At 41.0% G+C, this 17,703-nt stretch overlaps 1 protein-coding gene across 1 annotated transcript in view; it reads right to left on the bottom strand.

Annotated features, from left to right (window-relative positions):
* Positions 1-2,866: 2,866 nt before the first annotated feature.
* The window catches only part of TSPAN3 (tetraspanin 3), a 48,282-nt gene continuing 33,445 nt past the window's right edge, over positions 2,867-17,703 (bottom strand). Inside the window, exons 6-7 of the mRNA XM_075007174.1 lie at positions 17,593-17,676; positions 2,867-3,810 (exon numbers count right to left, since the gene is read on the bottom strand). Of these exons, the coding sequence (XP_074863275.1) occupies positions 3,718-3,810; positions 17,593-17,676 (177 nt within the window). The 3' untranslated portion in view covers positions 2,867-3,717. The remainder of the gene's footprint in view (positions 3,811-17,592; positions 17,677-17,703) is intronic.

Below are 17,703 nucleotides of genomic sequence, written 5' to 3'. Positions count from 1 at the left end.
AAAGCTGGGCTTGGCCATGTTTTCTTCTTGTAAATCAGATGGCTGAAGCGTGTGTGTGTGTGTGTGTATGTATTAAAAGATGGAGAAAGATTATGACATTTTTACATAAGTTCTGCTGAACTAGTGAAACACTCTCTCACACACACCCACCCACCCACCCACCCACCAAGAGAGGCAAAGTAACTTTAAAATTACAACAGTTTACTCCATTATTTTTGGTTTATGGCATGTATTTAACTCCAGTGTCCAATTCACATTTTAGATAAAGAAATTCTTTGTTTTAGATTCAACATGTTAATTCCTGTCAGTTCAGATGTTCAAATTAATAATAATAAACATCTCTAGACCTTCCACATTTTCTTCAGGGAACACTAGAATGACCTTCTTGGTATTTTGAAGGAAAGTAAACCAATTTGCGCTCAGAGTGGGACTCTTCAGGGAAAAAAGCATACACATGCATTATTAAAAACACTGGGACACTGAGTTAAGGCTGCGTGGTCAACATTAAGCAAGCGCTTTCTTGGTATTCTCGTTTGATCAAAACTTCATTTGACTTGACTGCAGAGAGGTTGGCTTCTTCTCCCCCACCTCTCGGTGTTCGGATACAAGTGCACAGCAGTTTTAAAAAATCCAAATTAACACACTTCCAGTTAAGGTTTCCTGCAAACGCAGAAGTCTGTTGGGGCTATTTAAAAGCTCCAAAGAAAGCATTTAAATTAAATTTGGACAAGTCACTAAATCCTTCTGTGGTTCAGTTTCCCAACTGTAATGTACAAATAAGACTGCTTACCCCGTTCTGTAACGCACTTTTAGATTAGTGGGCTTATAGGCTTTTCAGGTGGTTTGATCCAAACTCACACTAAACAAGCCCAGTTTTGGGAGTGGCTAGATTGATATTTGCAGTGGAAAGACTATATTACCTTGCACATACGATGCCCTCACTTGTTTTGTAACAAGATTAGTACTCTTGGGCTGCGGGTTGCACACAAGATACCATTCACTTTCAATACAGAACGTTGGAGAGGCAATTTTGTACATTACCTTCCTCTTTGCCAGTGCCCAACAATCTTGTCTAATGAAGACTTGTTTGGATGTTCTAAGCTGAACAGTCAGTGTAGAAGATCCCTGGGAAAATGGTGAACTTTAGCTTTCCCAGGCTAAGGACGTTAGCACAAGCATGAATGGAAGAGCCTTCAACATGCTGACAGATGTGAGAAAAACTTTGTCTTTAGAGGAGCACAGGGTCCTTCTTGCCCATTGAGGGGAACATGAGTGACAATTCCTTTGTTGTGCTAAGCTGCAGCTAAACTGTTTTTCTTCTTTTTAATGCTATATCACTGCTTGCTTCAGCCACCATCAAAGGGGAAACAAAAACAGAGAGAAGCCCTACTACTAGAGATATGAGCCTTGATAATTACCCACACCCTTCCAGGACAGAGGGAGCAGAAACAGGATCCTTTGCTAACTCCTTTAACCATGCATACATCCAAATAGGCCCCACGTGTCACATGTGTGTGTTTGGTCCTTTTTAAGAACTGGCTTCTCTCATTTTCTCCCTGGTGTATTGTTCTGTGTCCTGGCTGGAGTGTTAACTGTATCTTTCATTGATGCTGTCTCACCTCCTTCCCCAGCAAGCTTCAAGCAAAGGAGCACAGCCAAGTTGGGCTCTTAAAGTGCATTGAATTGTTGTGCAGTCAGTGTAAGGATTTTCCTTTACAGGGCTGATGGCCTAGACCTCCTAGAAGTGTGTTCAAACAGCGGTACTGCATCATGCTCTCTGTCCACTGCTCAGTTCAGGAAGTCATATGTCAGCCAGATAGAGGTTTGCTGGCAGCTGTGTACTTTAGGCAAATAACACTGGACAGCACTACTGGATGCTGCCTGACTGAGAGAAATGGGGTGGCGGGAAGAGGGAGGCTAAGGGATTGCAAATGAGAGCACAGAGGGCAATGTGACCAAGACAGCTCTCAGCATGGGCAGCTGCACATGGCTTATGGGGCGGTCTGTCTGACAAGATAATAGTGTGCTGCTTTAGTGGCCTCCTGTACCTCCCACTTGCCTGACCATCCCGTTATATACTGTGCAGGGAAGAGGCCACCACCCCATGCTGGGGATGTTATTTTTAAGGCTAGATATGATGGCTGCACTGATAATAAAGAGATGAATTCAAAATGGGCTCAGGTGTCCATTTTAATTTCTTGGGCTTCTTGGTGCCGAGTTCAAATTCATGGGCTTCTTGTTACCTATTTCCTGTGCACCTGGAGAGCAGCAGAAATGGAAGCGGCCAGAGCGGACAACCACGGGCACTGTGGAATACATATGGGACAGTTCTGGAGGCCAATAAAGTCGATATAAATAAATGAGGTTTCCAGACTAGCACTAATCTGACCTTTTAAATTCAAACTTGGCACTATGCTGACTCGCATGGATAGTGTAATATTGACCTTAGCACTCCCTAAAAAATCGACCTTATAGCATTCACAGCAAAGACAGTGACAGTGTAAAATCAAGCTAACTGCCTTAAAATTGACTTTATTACACAGTGTAGGCAGACTAAATCATCTTTGAAAAATACAACTTATGTGTATTACCCATACCTGATTGCAATTTCACTCAGGAGCTGCTTTTAAATCTCTCCAAAGGGAGTGATAACTTTGTTACCACCCAGTTTAAAGTACTAGATCTTTGCTGAATCAAGTTCAAGCATTCACAACCCTTACGTGGCCTATCAATTATTCAGAAAATGGTAAAGCCAACATAAGAAAACAGAGCTGTCGATAAGTGAAACGCTTTCACATAAGAGGCATAGAAACAGAGGGCTGGGTGTGCTAGAATCTTAAAAATAAATGAAGTACAAGCAGGTACGTTTTGTGGGAGGATATACAGAGATTTTATTTAACCAGGCTTACTATTTACAGTTGAGATCACTTTCACATATCATTTTGCTACCCTACATGGCTACATTATTTCCAAACCAACTTAGGACCTACAATATAACAGTTTACGTAAACACAAAGAGCTCTTCATAGAAAAAATGAAAATTCATTATAGAACAGTAGTGCATACATTTTGCTCCTGAAAAGCCAGCTTTGTTTTAGAACACTAAAGTTTGAAAGATTGGATCTCTGAATTTGCAAAGATCAAAGATACACACTTGTAATTCTAAAATTATTTTGGTTGGTAGTAATTTCATACAGTTGATTTTTGAAATTTACTGACTTACTTATTCTTTAAAAATCCTGACACTGGTGAGAGGTAAGATGATATTAGCCATCATAAATTAAATACAGTCAGCTTTCTTTGTACAACTTTGGCCAAAAAAATGTTCCACATAGTGAAGATTTAAAGGATTCCATATTTCTGTAAGAATCAGGTCAGTCAGTGCTTAGACATAAGTTACCATATTAGGCATGCTAACTTTCATGACAAACAAATTAATCTTGATCTGCAAATGGTTCTGAAATTAGGAAGTTTGCTTGTATACTGAAATATATTTAGAGACTGAACAGCTGGCTAAGATAGTGAGTCACAGGTAAGTATATGGGTATGTGGAAAGCCAAGTTGCTTTGCCCACCACCAGTGTACATTACAGCTGTCCTCATCTCTGCAGAGTGTGTTTTAACTAAAGTCTACATAGGCAGGAAAACTACTTCAGTAGACCAGGCCCATTCACCTTCAAAGTAAATAGGAGATTCAAGCTTAGGTTTGCATTATCTTCTATGCGTAGGTTCCTCCAGTGATAAGAAGCTCATAAGCAGGATCCCGGCTCCTCCTACACAACACTACACAGGCACACAGCATGCCCAGCAACTATGGAAAGGAAAAAGAAGCAAACAAGCCAATGAGTACACAGGATATAATAGAAAGAGAGCTGGTTTCTGGATAATCAGGTCACTGGCTAGTTGTCAGCAAGTTTCAAATTACCGTACATTAAGTCTGAAGTGTGATAAAAGGCAAAATAAGATGACATTTGGAAAACGCTTTACCAGCCACTCTACTACATAAAATTAATCTACTAGCTGATCCTCACAAAAAAAAAAAAAAAAAAAAAAAAATCTTATAGGAGCATCTTACATTAACCGATTCCTTGGGCAAATCACCTGCTGTATTCTGATCTATTAGGCAAAAAGAAGCAAATCAAGACTAATTTAAAAAGTGTAGAAACTTTATATTAGGTGATATGAAAGACTGACATCGAGATGAAGTGGTTTAATATTTAATTGCCACAGAAGAGAGCTAAGTGCCAGAAGTGTAACATTTAAAGGGACACAAGAACTACACTATCTGACTGACATGTAGTTGTTATAATCCAGAATGAACAAAATCTGAATGTGCTTTCAATTGAATTTGCCCTAATAAAAAAGAGGGATTGAGACAGACAATACACCTGGAATCCTCTTCTTTGCTAATGTGCCCAATTTGGGCAAAGTGTTTTCCATGGCTGCAGTCATCTTTTAAAATCCCGTTAATGCTGCAAATGTTGGTGCACTGCTGCCCTAAGGGCTACTCTGGCAGCTTGCCAGACTCCTGGAGGTTCCACTAATTAACATATAAATGTACATGGAACATTAATCTGAGAATAATGTATTCAGGGCTGTGAGTAACAAAATATTTTTTGTAAAGTTAAATGCTTGAGGAAGACAGCGCAAGGAGGCTGGAAATGCTTTGCAACCAAATCCACAATATTTGGCTCTAACTTTTACGATGCCTTATGAAAAGGTTGCCAGCTAAGTAATTTAGATTCATTCATAAGGCTGAGTAATGGAAGAAGTCTGAATACATAAGTACTTCCCAAAGAGGCCACACAGACAGCAGCCCTGATACAGGCTTGCTGGGTGACATCTTTAGAACTTCAGTTGGTTCCTTCATAAGTCTTAGCAGCAAGTGAATGGAATATTGCATGTCAGTTGTGCACCTTCAAGTTTAATGGAAAATAAACCAGCAGACAAATTTAACATTCAGAACATTTTTGATTTTTACTGATGTGTGTTTCAGGGTCAACGCCACATTGAATTGAACATGGAAATTCATACCTCTCATATCTACTAACCAAGAACACACACTATTGGATAATAGTTGGACAGTTATATGAAACTACTGAAGTTATGTATGAAATGTACTGTTTTTGTCTAGAAATATACACTAGCATACAGACTCTCAGCAACAGTTACATATAGTTCTCAGTCAGTGTCAAATTGTTAAGCTAAGCACTGTTCTGTTCAGAATTCATATTAAAATGTAGGTGAATTAGTTTATAATCACTTGCAATCCCACCACCACCACCACCAATATTCCAGATTGACCTGTCATTAAACGCCAATCCATTTAACTCTAAGGCTACCTCTACACACTAGCCCAAATCTTCGAAATGGCCATTTTGAAGATTACTAATGAGGCGCTGAAATGCATATTCAGTGCCTCATTAGCATGTCGCCGGCTGCAGCTCTTTGAAATTGCCGCTTTTCACTGCTGCACGGCTTGTCCAGACAGGGCTCCTTTTTGAAAGGACCCCGGGAACTTCAAAATCAGCAGACAGGAATAACAGGATTTTGAAGTTCCCAGGGTCCTTTCAAAAAGGAGCCCCGTCTGGACGAACCGTGCAGCAGCGAAAAGCAGCAACTTTGAAGAGCTGCGGCCGGTGGCATGCTAATGAGGTGCAGAATATGCATTTCAGCACCTCATTAGTAATCTTCAAAATGGCCATTTCCATGGCAATTTTGAAGATTTGGGCTAGTGTAGACTCAGCCTACCTGTATTTCAAAACACCCTCGATGACTCCACTGAACAAAGCTTAAGTAGTACATTAGAAAAACTGCCTCTCAGCTGATCAGGAATGTACGTACAAAACCTGTCCTGCAGATCAATTTGTACCTTTCAGCTCGCTTGTAGTTTACAGGAGATCAGCCCACACTGTCAACATGGCCGAGACCCTTGAATGCTGTCAGACAAGTGGATCCAGCAGGCGACTAGAAGTCTGAAAACCACTTCAAATGGACTTTTTAAACAGAAGAAACTGATCCTAAGTCTATTAAGTCTGATCCCGGATTCTGCCTAACAGAAACTTATAGTACTACCTAACTGATTAACAGCTACTGGGGGCTGTATTGAACCTCTCAGATAGGAGAGAATGCAGGCCACAGAGTAATATTTTACAGAAAAAGCAGCTTTTATGTTTGCTGTAGAAGCAACAACAGCCTTTGCTTCAACCTCTCAAGAACAGTAACTATTTTAATAACACAAACTTTTGCTAAGTTTAAAAGAAAGATTCTAGAAACCTGAAAGTGATGGAAGAGTCTGATTTTCAAATACACATTTTTGCCTTAGATTGTCCCTTTTATATGATTACTTAAGTAACATTTATGCTTTATGACATTTTACTTGTGTTTAATCAGAATGTTTGAAACAATCTGCAGGCAATTCACTAAAATCCCCAAGTTAAGAATTAAAAATAATCATTCAAGGAGCCCCCCGCCCCAAAACGTATAGACTAAGAAGTCTATTATTCTTTACATAAGAACATAAGAACATAAGAACATAAGAATGGCCATACTGGGTCAGACCAAAGGTCCATCAAGCCCAGCATCCCATCTGCCGACGGTGGCCAATGCCAGGTGCCCCAGAGAAGGAGAACAGAAGACAAGTGATTTATCTCCTGCCATCCATCTCCTGCCCTTGTTATGAAGGCTAGGGCACCATACTTTATCCCTGGCTAATAGCCATTTATGGACCTGACCTGCAAAAATTTATCAAGCTCTTTTTTAAACCCTAAGAGAGTCCTGGCCTTCACAGCCTCCTCGGGCAAGGAGTTCCACAGGTTGACTGTGCGCTGTGTGAAGAAAAATTTCCTTTTATTAGTTTTGAACCTACTACCCATCAATTTCATTTGGTGTCCCCTAGTTCTTGTATTATGGGAAAAGGTAAATAATTTTTCTATATTCACTTTCTCCACACCATTCATGATTTTATATACCTCTATCATATCGCCCCTCAATCGCCTCTTTTCCAAACTGAAAAGTCCCAGTCTCTCTAGCCTCTCCCCATATGGGACCCTTTCCAAGCCCCTAATCATCTTAGTCGCCCTTTTCTGAACCTTTTCTAATGCCAATATATCTTTTTTGAGGTGAGGAGACCACATCTGCACGCAGTACTCGAGATGTGGGCGTACCATAGTTTTATATAGGGGAAGTATGATATCTTTTGTCTTATTATCGATCCCTTTTTTAATAATTCCTAACATCCTATTTGCCTTACTAACTGCCGCTGCACACTGCGTGGATGTCTTCAGAGAACTATCCACTATAACTCCAAGATCCCTTTCCTGATCTGTCGTAGCTAAATTTGACCCCATCATGTAGTACGTGTAATTTGGGTTATTTTTTCCAACATGCATTACCTTACACTTACCCACATTAAATTTCATTTGCCATTTTGCTGCCCAATCACTCAGTTTGCTGAGATCTTTTTGTAGTTCTTCACAATCCCTTTTGCTTTTGACTGTCCTGAACAACTTGGTGTCATCTGCAAACTTTGCCACCTCACTGCTTACCTCATTTTCTAGATCATTGATGAACAAGTTGAACAGGATCGGTCCCAGGACTGAGCCCTGGGGAACACCACTAGTTACCCCCCTCCATTGTGAAAATTTACCATTTATTCCAACCCTTTGTTTTCTGTCTTTTAACCAATTCCCGATCCATGAAAGGACCTTTCCTCCTATCCCATGACCACCTAATTTACATAAAAGCCTTTGGTGTGGGACCGTGTCAAAGGCTTTCTGGAAATCTAGGTATATTATGTCCACTGGGTGCCCCTTGTCCGCATGTTTATTAACCCCTTCAAAGAATTCTAATAGATTAGACAGACACGACTTCCCTCTGCAGAAACCATGCTGACTTTTGCCCAACAATTCGTGCTCTATGTGCCTTGCAATTTTACTCTTTACTAGTGTTTCTACTAATTTACCTGGTACTGATGTTAAACTTATCGGTCTATAATTGCCAGGATCTCCTCTAGAGCCTTTTTTAAATATTGGTGTTATATTGGCCGTCTTCCAGTCATTTGGTACCAAAGTGGATTTAAAGGATAGGTTACAAACCACTGTTAATAACTCCGCAATTTCACATTTGAGTTCTTTCAGAACCCTTGGGTGAATGCCATCTGGTCCTGGAGACTTGTTACTATTCAGCTTATCAATTAATTCCAAAACCTCCTCTAATGTCACTTCAATCTGAGTGAGTTCCTCAGATTTGTCGCCTAAAAAGGCTGGCTCAGATTTAGGAACCTCTGTATCATCTTCAGCCGTGAAGACTGAAGCAAAGAAATCATTTAATCGCTCCGCAATGGCACTGTCTTCCTTGATCGCTCCTTTTATATCTTTATCATCCAAGGGCCCCACTGCTTTTTTAGCAGGCTTCCTGCTTCTAATGTATTTAAAAAACATTTTACTATTGTTTTTTGAATTTTTGGCTAGCTGTTCCTCAAACTCTTTTTTGGCTTTTCTTACTACATTATGACAGTTAATTTGGGAGTGTTTATGTTCCTTTCTATTTTCCTCACTAGGATTTGACTTCCACTTTTTAAAAGCTGCCCTTTTCTCTCTCACTGCCTTTTTAACATGGCTGTTTAGCCATGGTGGTTCTTTGTTAGGTCTCTTACTGTGTTTTTTTATTTGGGGTATACATTTAAGTTGGGCCTCTAGTATGGTGTCTTTAAACAGTTTCCATGCAGCTTCCAGGGATTTTAGTTTAATTACTCTACCTTTTAGTTTCTGTTTAACTAGCTTCCTCATTTTAGTGTAATTCCCCTTTTTGAAATTAAATGCCAGAGTGTTTGACCGCTGCGGTGTTCTTCCCAACACAGGAATATTAAAAGTTATTATATTGTGGTCACTATTTCCAAGCGGTCCAGTAACAGTTACCTCTTGGACCAGATCCTGCGTTCCAGTCAAGACTAGATCGAGAATCGACTCTCCCCTTGTGGGTTCCTGTACTAGCTGCTCCAAGAAGCAGTCATTTAAGGCATCAAGAAATTTAATCTCTGAATCCCGTCCTGAGGTGACATGCACCCAATCAATATGGGGATAATTGAAATCTCCTATTATTACTGTGTTTTTTATTTTGATAGCCTCTCTAATCTCCCTTAACATTTCAGCATCACTATCACTGTCCTGGTTAGGTGGTCGGTAATATATTCCTAATGCCATATTCATATTAGAGGAATGAATTGTTATCCATAATGATTCTATGGAACATTTTGATTCCTTTAGGATTTTTACTTCATTTGATTCTATATTATCCTTCACATATAGTACCACTCCGCCACCCGCACGACCTCTTCTGTCTTTCCGATATAATTTATATCCCGGTATGATAGTGTCCCACTGATTGTCCTCATTCCACCATGTTTCTGAGATGCCTATTATGTCAACTTCCTCCTTTGATATGAGGTACTCCAGTTCACCCATCTTATTAGACAGACTCCTAGCATTAGTGTAAAAGCATGTTAGAAAACTACCACTATTTATATGTCCGCCTTTCACAGACGTGGTGGATTTTTTTATGCACGATTGTTTCACATCTGATCTTGCCCATATATTATTTCCCACGTTCCCTATCTGACTAACTTCTAGGGAATCCCTGTCTATGGAGCCTCGTGTAAGAGAAGTCTCCGTCCGATCCAGGTGCTCCCCCGCACCAATGATGCTAAAGAGCTACGTAAGCACTCAGTAGTCTTCTTTTAGTACTAAAGTCTCAAACTTTAAAGTATTACATTAATTTTGTAATCTTTCTAAGCAATTGTTTTTCATTTATGCATATTGTAAAGAGTCGCAGTCAATGATAAAATTCTTACCATTTCTTAAAATACATTTAGACCTTGGAGAAGTTCCATAAAATTAGACCCAAAATTTGATACATCTGAAAAGCTTATGAAAACTTGATGGCATTCCTTTGACTTAAGTTTAAAACAAGTTACCCATATACTATAAGTCCTAGCAGCACACACTACTCAATTCTCTTACTCCTTCATGCCCAGTTCCTTACTCAGACACTCAAAGCTAAAAGCATCTTGATCAAAAATGCCTCTAGAGTTTGAAACTTTCTGTAGCGATACAATTATAAAAGGAGATTACACCCAGTGGTGACACACAATGACTTCTTGTGTAGCAACTGTAAATTTTGCCAAAGAAAGTCTCTCTTACTACTTTAAAAAGATGTTTATATGACAGTTCTACCATATTCTGGTAGAACTGGTATTTCTGCTATTAAAATTTTCTGCACTTGCTCTGCATCAGGAAAATGCCAGCTCCTAGAAAGAAGGGTTATTTTTTTTTTTTACCAAAACAAGTGCTCATTAATCTTTCATTGCCTCAGACTTTTCATTTAAAGTATTCACACAGTTTGGTAAGCTGGGCAAACAAGTTAAACTTTCAGGTTCCAGTGACAATGCAGAATTGCAGTAAGCAGCACTGCCGGAAGCATTCTTATTGCGCATTGCAAACACGACAGAATGTCGTCTTTGTGCATTCTTAAATCCTGGATCAGAAATTTTACTGAATGGGGAAGATCACTGCTGCTCTAATTCACATTTAATAGGTCAGACCCCATTTACTGAAGTTTACATTCTTGTCCATGTTTTAATTATTTTTTATACAAAACAAAAAAAGCAGTCATGTAGCACTTTAACAAAGTAATTTATTATGTGATGAGTTTTCGTGGGACAGACCCACTTCTTCAGATCTTTAGCCTTATCAGAACAGACTCTATATATAAAGCACAGAGGTCCAAAAATTGTTATTAAGGTTGACAAATCAGATAGAAGAGCAGAGAGAGGAGGGTATGGGGTGGGGAAGTAAGTGTTAGGTCAAACATCAAAGTGCACGAAATAGCCTTTATAACGGGTTAGGTAATTCCTGTCCCTGTTCAAACCATGTGTTAATGTTTAGCTCTGAGCATTCTCTCTGTACACTGTTGTTAAAGTCTCAGAGACCACAAACTATAAGATTCCTACCAAACATTCAGAAACCTCACCTGGAGAAGCAAAAAACCACCACCACAAACTGACAGGGCCAGACGAATACCCAGAAACCACCTACTCCAAGATAGGTTCAAAAAAGCCAACAACAGAACACCACTTGTCATTACCTGCAGCCCCCAACTCAAACCACTGCAAAGCATCATTAAAAGACCTATCCTAAATCACGATGCTGTGCTCCAGAAGGCCCTTGATGACAGGCCTGTTCTTTCCTATTGACAACCTCCCAACCTTGAGGATTCTTACTAGCAACCACAATACTACTAAACCCGGAACTTTTCCTTGCAACAAACCCTGTTGCCAACTTTGTCTGCGTATCTATTCTGGAGATTCCATCACTGGACCATACCATGCTAATTACGTAATCACAGGCACCTTCTTCTGTTCCTCAGCTAACTTCATATATGCCACCATGTATCAGCAATGCCCACACACCTTGTATATTGGGCAAACTGCAAACATTCTTCGCCAAAGAATGAACGGACATAGAGCAGACATCAAAAATCTCCAAATACACAAACCTGTCAACCAGCACATCAATGGAGTGAGCCATTCTGTTAAAGACCTGAGAGTTTGTGTTCTACTGAAAAGGGACTTTAACAACTGCCTACATGTTTCTATTTTAATATCTCGAATTTGAACATGAATGCTAGTTCTGGTAAAGATCTGAAAGTTTAGGTTCTACTGAAAAGGGACTTTAACAACCATCTACAGAAGGAATGCTCAGAACTAACATTCATATTCAAATTCAACACATTAACACATGGTTTAAACAGGGACAGCAATTACCTGACTCATTATATGGGCTCGAACAGATTCTGATGTTTTATCTAACTCTTAACTTCCCCGCCCCACACACCGCCCCCCCCCCACTGTGCCTCTGTTCTTCTGATTTGCCAACCTTAATAACAATTTTTCTGATGTCAACCTGGATAACAATCTTTGGACCTCTGTGCTCTATAGATTGAGTCAATTCTGGTAAGGCTGTAGATCTGAAGAAGTGGGTCTGTCCCACGAAAGCTCATCACCTAATAAATTATTTTGTTAGTCTTTAAAGAGCTACATGACTGCCTTATTTTTTTTAATAGAATACACACTAACACAGCTCTCTCCCTCTTACTATTTTTTATATAGTCTTACTGTGCTGTGTGCACAAAACACATATACTGAAATTACTTTTATAGGTATTACAGACAGCGGTGTGAACACAACACATGCTACAACTTTACAATGGTCTACTGTAAGCCTACTTATTAAAAAAGATACAAAGCTAGGTCAGTTAAGACGACCACCAAAGAAAAGCACAATTTAACTACTGAGACCAATGTCTGTCTTACTACTGAAACCTTTGTCAACTGTTCAACAAAACCTATTAAATGTTACATCATTCAATTATCTAAATAGTTCCTACTGCAGTCAGAGCTGAGCAGAAATGTCAGAGGCCTCAAACTATTTACGGAACACACAAGAACTGTGTGTTTCTGAGCTTATATTTTCTTAATGGATGTTGCAAGCGTTGTTTCATAAAAACATTTCAAAACAATTTATGTCACTATCTTGGCAAGAGCAAAAAACTCCTTTGATTTTTTTTCTTTTGGAGGGGTGGGCAAAATGTTCACACAGCCATTGATGCAGAGATAATTTGGACTCTCTCTGCTGATAGCTAGATTACAACGGGATCTGGTCCACTGCCTGCCTGGAGCCAACCCACAAAGCTCTGGGCTCAATCCCCCCACCTGCAGCCATGAGGCCCCACTTGTGCTCCAGCACCTGCCCCTCGCCCACATGGCTAGAGCATCAGCACTGGTCCCCCCAAACGCAAGTGTGGGTCAGATCTGGCTGGGGGGGAGGGGTGGCTCTGCCTGGTGCAGGGGAGGAAGTGGCTCCATGCGCTACCATTCCCCTTCACCCAGACAGTGTTCCCTGTAAGCTGAGCACGTGAGAGATTCAGGAGCTGCCCAGCTGATTAGCAGAGTGGCCACAGCGGGCAGCATGTGTTTCTATAGGTAGGACACATCTGCCCATGCCTCAATGCATCTAACAAATTTTATTCTACCCATGGATGGAAAAAATTAGGAGGGAACATTGTCCCTGGCTGGAGGAATAGCGGCACAGGGAACCACTCTCCCGGAGACTTTTCTCTGCTGCTCCCACTTGCCAGAACTGCAGCCAATGGGAGCACTAGGGGGCAGTACCTGGGACTGGTTGGAGATCCTGAGCCAAATGTGCCCCCAGGAACTGAGCATGTAATCCCCCCCCTCCCCCCCCGCTGCTCCTGTACCCACCTTCTGCCTGTATCTCACACCTCTGCCCTGCTCCTTGACAGACCCCTCCCACAAAATGAACCATTCATTTTTGACCCCACCCTGGAGCCTGGGGGAGGGAGTGTGTGTGTTGGGGGTGGGGGTGCATAGCAAAAATCTGCTAGACCTGGGCCTCCAGAATGTTAATCTGGCCTGGGGGAAGCCCTGAACCTCAGTCCCCTCCCCATCTTCCCCACAGGGCTAGAGTGGGAGGGGAGTGAGATGTCTCAGTTGGGGGCCACATTGGGGGGGGGGGGGGGCTTTGAGGGTTTTTTGCTTCTCACTTGTGTGGCCCCCAGCTGATTGCTCTGTGGGTCAGTGGCCCCTGACCCATTCGAGGTTGCCCACCTCTGAACGACACAAAAAGAATGCTTGCTTACAACTGGCAAGCCAACGGACACACCTTGACAGGCACATGTACATAAATGAAAAAGGGCAGCATGGGTTATGGACCCACGTTGAAAAGCAAGAATTAACAGTGCTGTAATCATTGTGGTGGGTGGAAGAAAAGTGAGAGGATATCAATCTCTGATTCCAAAACAAGAAATGTAACACTTCTGCTATTAGAGAATACACCTTCAAAACAAACATTTCCCCTGAATAAAAAAACAAAAACAAAAACAAAGCAGTAATGTAGCACTTCAAAGACAAACAAAATAACTTATTAGGTGATGAGCTTTCGTGGGACAGACCCACTTCTTCAGATCACAGCCATACGAGAACAGACTCAATACGTAAAGCACAGAGGCCCAAAAATTGTTATCAACAACTTCTGCTGGGGTATAAATAGTACAGTGCAGTTGTGTAGTCAGAAGGCAGAGCTGATCACTGCCCCATTTTGAGCACTCTCTGCTGAGGAATGCTAATTTAGCATAGCAGCCTGTCCCCCTCCCCCTGCAGCAGCAGCCTGCCTGCCACAGTGTTCCTACAGCAAGGCAGAACAGGAGCAGTACAACGATTTTCATTTTATTCCCCATCTGGAGCAGCCCACTCAGCTGTCAGATACTTCCTGGAGCTCTGAAAGGGAGGGGCACAATCCTTCAGGGCACCAGAGATCAAAACTCTGAGCAGAGCAATCAGGGCAGGCACTGCGGGAGACTGGTGGAAGCCATTCTGTCAGCACAACAGTCTGCACTGGCTGTGTGGATGAGGGAGGGGAAAAGAAAAGTCCTTTGGGGGGGGGTGTGTGTGTGGAAGTTTGTCATGGAAACTGGGCATTTTTCATAACAAAATGTGCATTGCAATGTGCGTACTCGCAATATTTTGACACCAAAGGGCAATTTGTGGCAACAAAAGTGGGTAGTGCAGACTTACCCTAAAACTTCCATTTCTAAGTCTGTTAGCGGCAGCTACCTTATTACATAAAAAGCCAGAGCCTATTGCCATTTCCATTGCAATCGGTCACTATACAGGAGCAATTTTCCAGAGTAATCAGAACTACAGGTTGAACCTCTGTGGTCCAGGACTCTCCAGTCTGGCAGCATCTGTGGTCTAGCAGGATCACAGATGTTGCTGTACCAGAGAGCTGATGGGGCCAGCTGGGAGTCAAGTGCTGGTGGGGGCAGGATGGGCAGTAATGGAGCCTATTTCATGACTGGGGTGCTGTCAGCCTGGAGCCTGACCAGGGTGGAGCTGGAGTGTGCCCACGGGGAAGGAGCCTAGTGGCTAGGGCCAGCAACAGGGTCAGAGGCCATGAGGGGAGCCTGGCTAGGATGCTGATGGCCCCCCAAAGGAGAGCCTGGAGGCCAGTACGTGAGGGGCCAGAATGAACATCCGAAGTCCAACAAAAGCCCTTGTTTAGGACCTATCAGGTCCCTAAGTTGCTGGACGCAGGAAGTTGAACCTGTATTCCTAAATATAATTATCTCTGAGCACCAATTGCTCATTCTTATTATATACTTTGTGTGCACTAACACTGATTTAATTCAAGTGGGTTTTAATATTTACAATTAAGTAACTGATGACAGAAATATTAAAGGGAGGTATACATATCTCATAGAACTAGAAGGAACCTTGAGAGGTCATCAAGTTCAGTCCCCTGTCCTCTTGGCAGGACCAAGTACCACCCTGACAGGGTTGGTTTTTTTTTAAATCTCTGTAAATCTCTATCCCGTAAATGGCCTCCTCAGGGACAGAGCTCACAAGCCTAGGTTTACAAGGCTAATGCTCAAGCCACTGAGCTACCTAACATGGAAATTTTCAAGCAGCTTTAAATTTCCATCCTGCAAAAATCTTTCTTGAACAAGATGGCTAATTTAGCAAGCAACAGGCACCTTTAATTTAAGAATATGGCTTCAAACAGACTAAGTTTACATAGGAAAGACAACATCTCTCCACAGGAATGTCACACTACAACAGAGTAAGATTGGAAAAGCACGTTTAGTCTTATACCTAACACCAAGGTAAAAATGCATGACTAACAGATCAAATCTTCCTCCAAAAAGGATGGAGCAATCACATCTACCCAAAAACAAAAATTAGCATCTCACAAACCTGAAGTAAGCCAGCCCAAGACAATGAAGTCACAGTAAACACATAGCACTTATATGCATATTTAGCCACTTTAATAGCTCATTTTGGAGATGGAGTACCATTACTCGATTCATTTTTAGATGCCAAACATTGGCAAAATTCACACTTTATCTTTTGGAGTGAAATTTGTCAAAGTTTAGTAGCCCTAGACAGCTGAACACTCTCAGGAGGTAGCCGTGTTTGGACTGCTCTTTGTTTTGTGAAGATACACTCTAAGTCCAATTCCAACACCAGATTACATCTGAACTGGAATCCATTTTCAAGTTTAATACCTATCACCATGGACTCAAAGATCTCAATTATCTTATGTATTACAAGGACAACTTCCCCCACCTTTGATATTCACAGTGATGGCAGACATCCACTTAAGTTGATGGACACTTGCAGAGGTTCCCCCCAGCCCTTCCTTCTCCCCTATCTAGTGGGCTCCTCAGGGTTTCTCCTTCATTTTTCTCTGTTTTTAATTTCCTACCACATTTTTTCCTCTAAGTTATCAGTTATTCTCCAGATCTTTCTGATAAAAGCTCATCATCTAATAAAATAGCACTGTTAGTCTAAAGTGCTACACAGGACTGCTTTCTTTGTCTATACAGACAGTTTGACTTTACTGAAGGCAGAAAGTTACATCTATTAATGTTTTCTGCTACTAAGCATTGGGAAATACTTAGTTTGCTTCCTCTCCTCCACCCTCTTTAAATCTTAGCACTCAGCATACATCAGCTTTTCACTGAGGTCTGTAATGCCAATGCTGCATCTGAAAACATCTGATTAAATACCTCTAACATATCACAGCATTAACTGCTTAAACTAAATGAACACAGGAGGATTTCAGACATATAGGAACATTTAAGAGTATGTGTCAGCACACTTTTTCAAAGTCCATGTACACAGAGAGTTAAATTTTGTTTCAGTATGCATCTCAGCATCTGAGGAACCTCGTTAACCTGTTTTAATGTTACAAGATTTAAAGTTACGATATTCATGGCATCTGAAAATTGTTCAGAATGTACCCGCTCATTAAGGCTTAATTTACTATGTACAAGAACAGAGTACACTACAAATGTGCAGTTTTACAAAGGTGCTCATTATGACAATCATTGCACTAACTGAACTTCAGTTAATAAAGATCAGCTGGGATGCCTCACTTAACATTTACCTGCAGGAATTCTTACTGGAGGGTCCTCAACTCAGGATTTCACATCCCCTGAAGCCCCAGTTGGGTGAAATAGACCATCAGAGCACAGTCTAACACTCATTTCCCACAAGGTAATAGTGTAAGCTATCAAAAAACCTGGCTGTATTTTTAGGTGCTTCTGAGATACCATGATTTTGTTACTGGTTTCTCATAGTGGCACAAATATGAACCGCCTCGATTCATTTTAAGGGAGCGCTAAATTGAAAAACTTGATTATTTAAATATTAACTCCTATTAAGTGTATCCATGAAAGATACTTCTCAGCATGTCAGGTGTGTTCAGATATAACAGTTCTTTATATTCAGATCTTGTTTAAACATTATAGCAAAGGTGAAGAAGCTGAAAAAAAATTAGAAAAAGCAAGTAGTCAATTTAAAATATTTTGCTGTTTGACACTTGGGTCAATGGAACTCAAAGTCAAAATAAAAATTATTGAAGACTGGGGCATGTGCTGAGATTATAACTTGAAATTATAGTCCAGAGTTTCATTTGTGTGTGAAAGGTTGAAGAGGAAATGTTTTGAAATCTTACCTGAATGGCAGCAAATGCCAGTGCTGCCCAGATAACATACATCATGATTTCTTGTAGCTTCTTTACAACCAGAGCCTCACACCCCTGAAAAATGCAAAGTAGTACCAATTA

This window comes from Carettochelys insculpta, chromosome 12 (genome assembly GCF_033958435.1).
Source record: "Carettochelys insculpta isolate YL-2023 chromosome 12, ASM3395843v1, whole genome shotgun sequence".
Lineage (NCBI taxonomy): Eukaryota > Metazoa > Chordata > Testudines > Carettochelyidae > Carettochelys > Carettochelys insculpta.
Note: the sequence above shows the minus strand (reverse complement) of the source record. Positions and strands in the feature narration are given on the sequence as shown.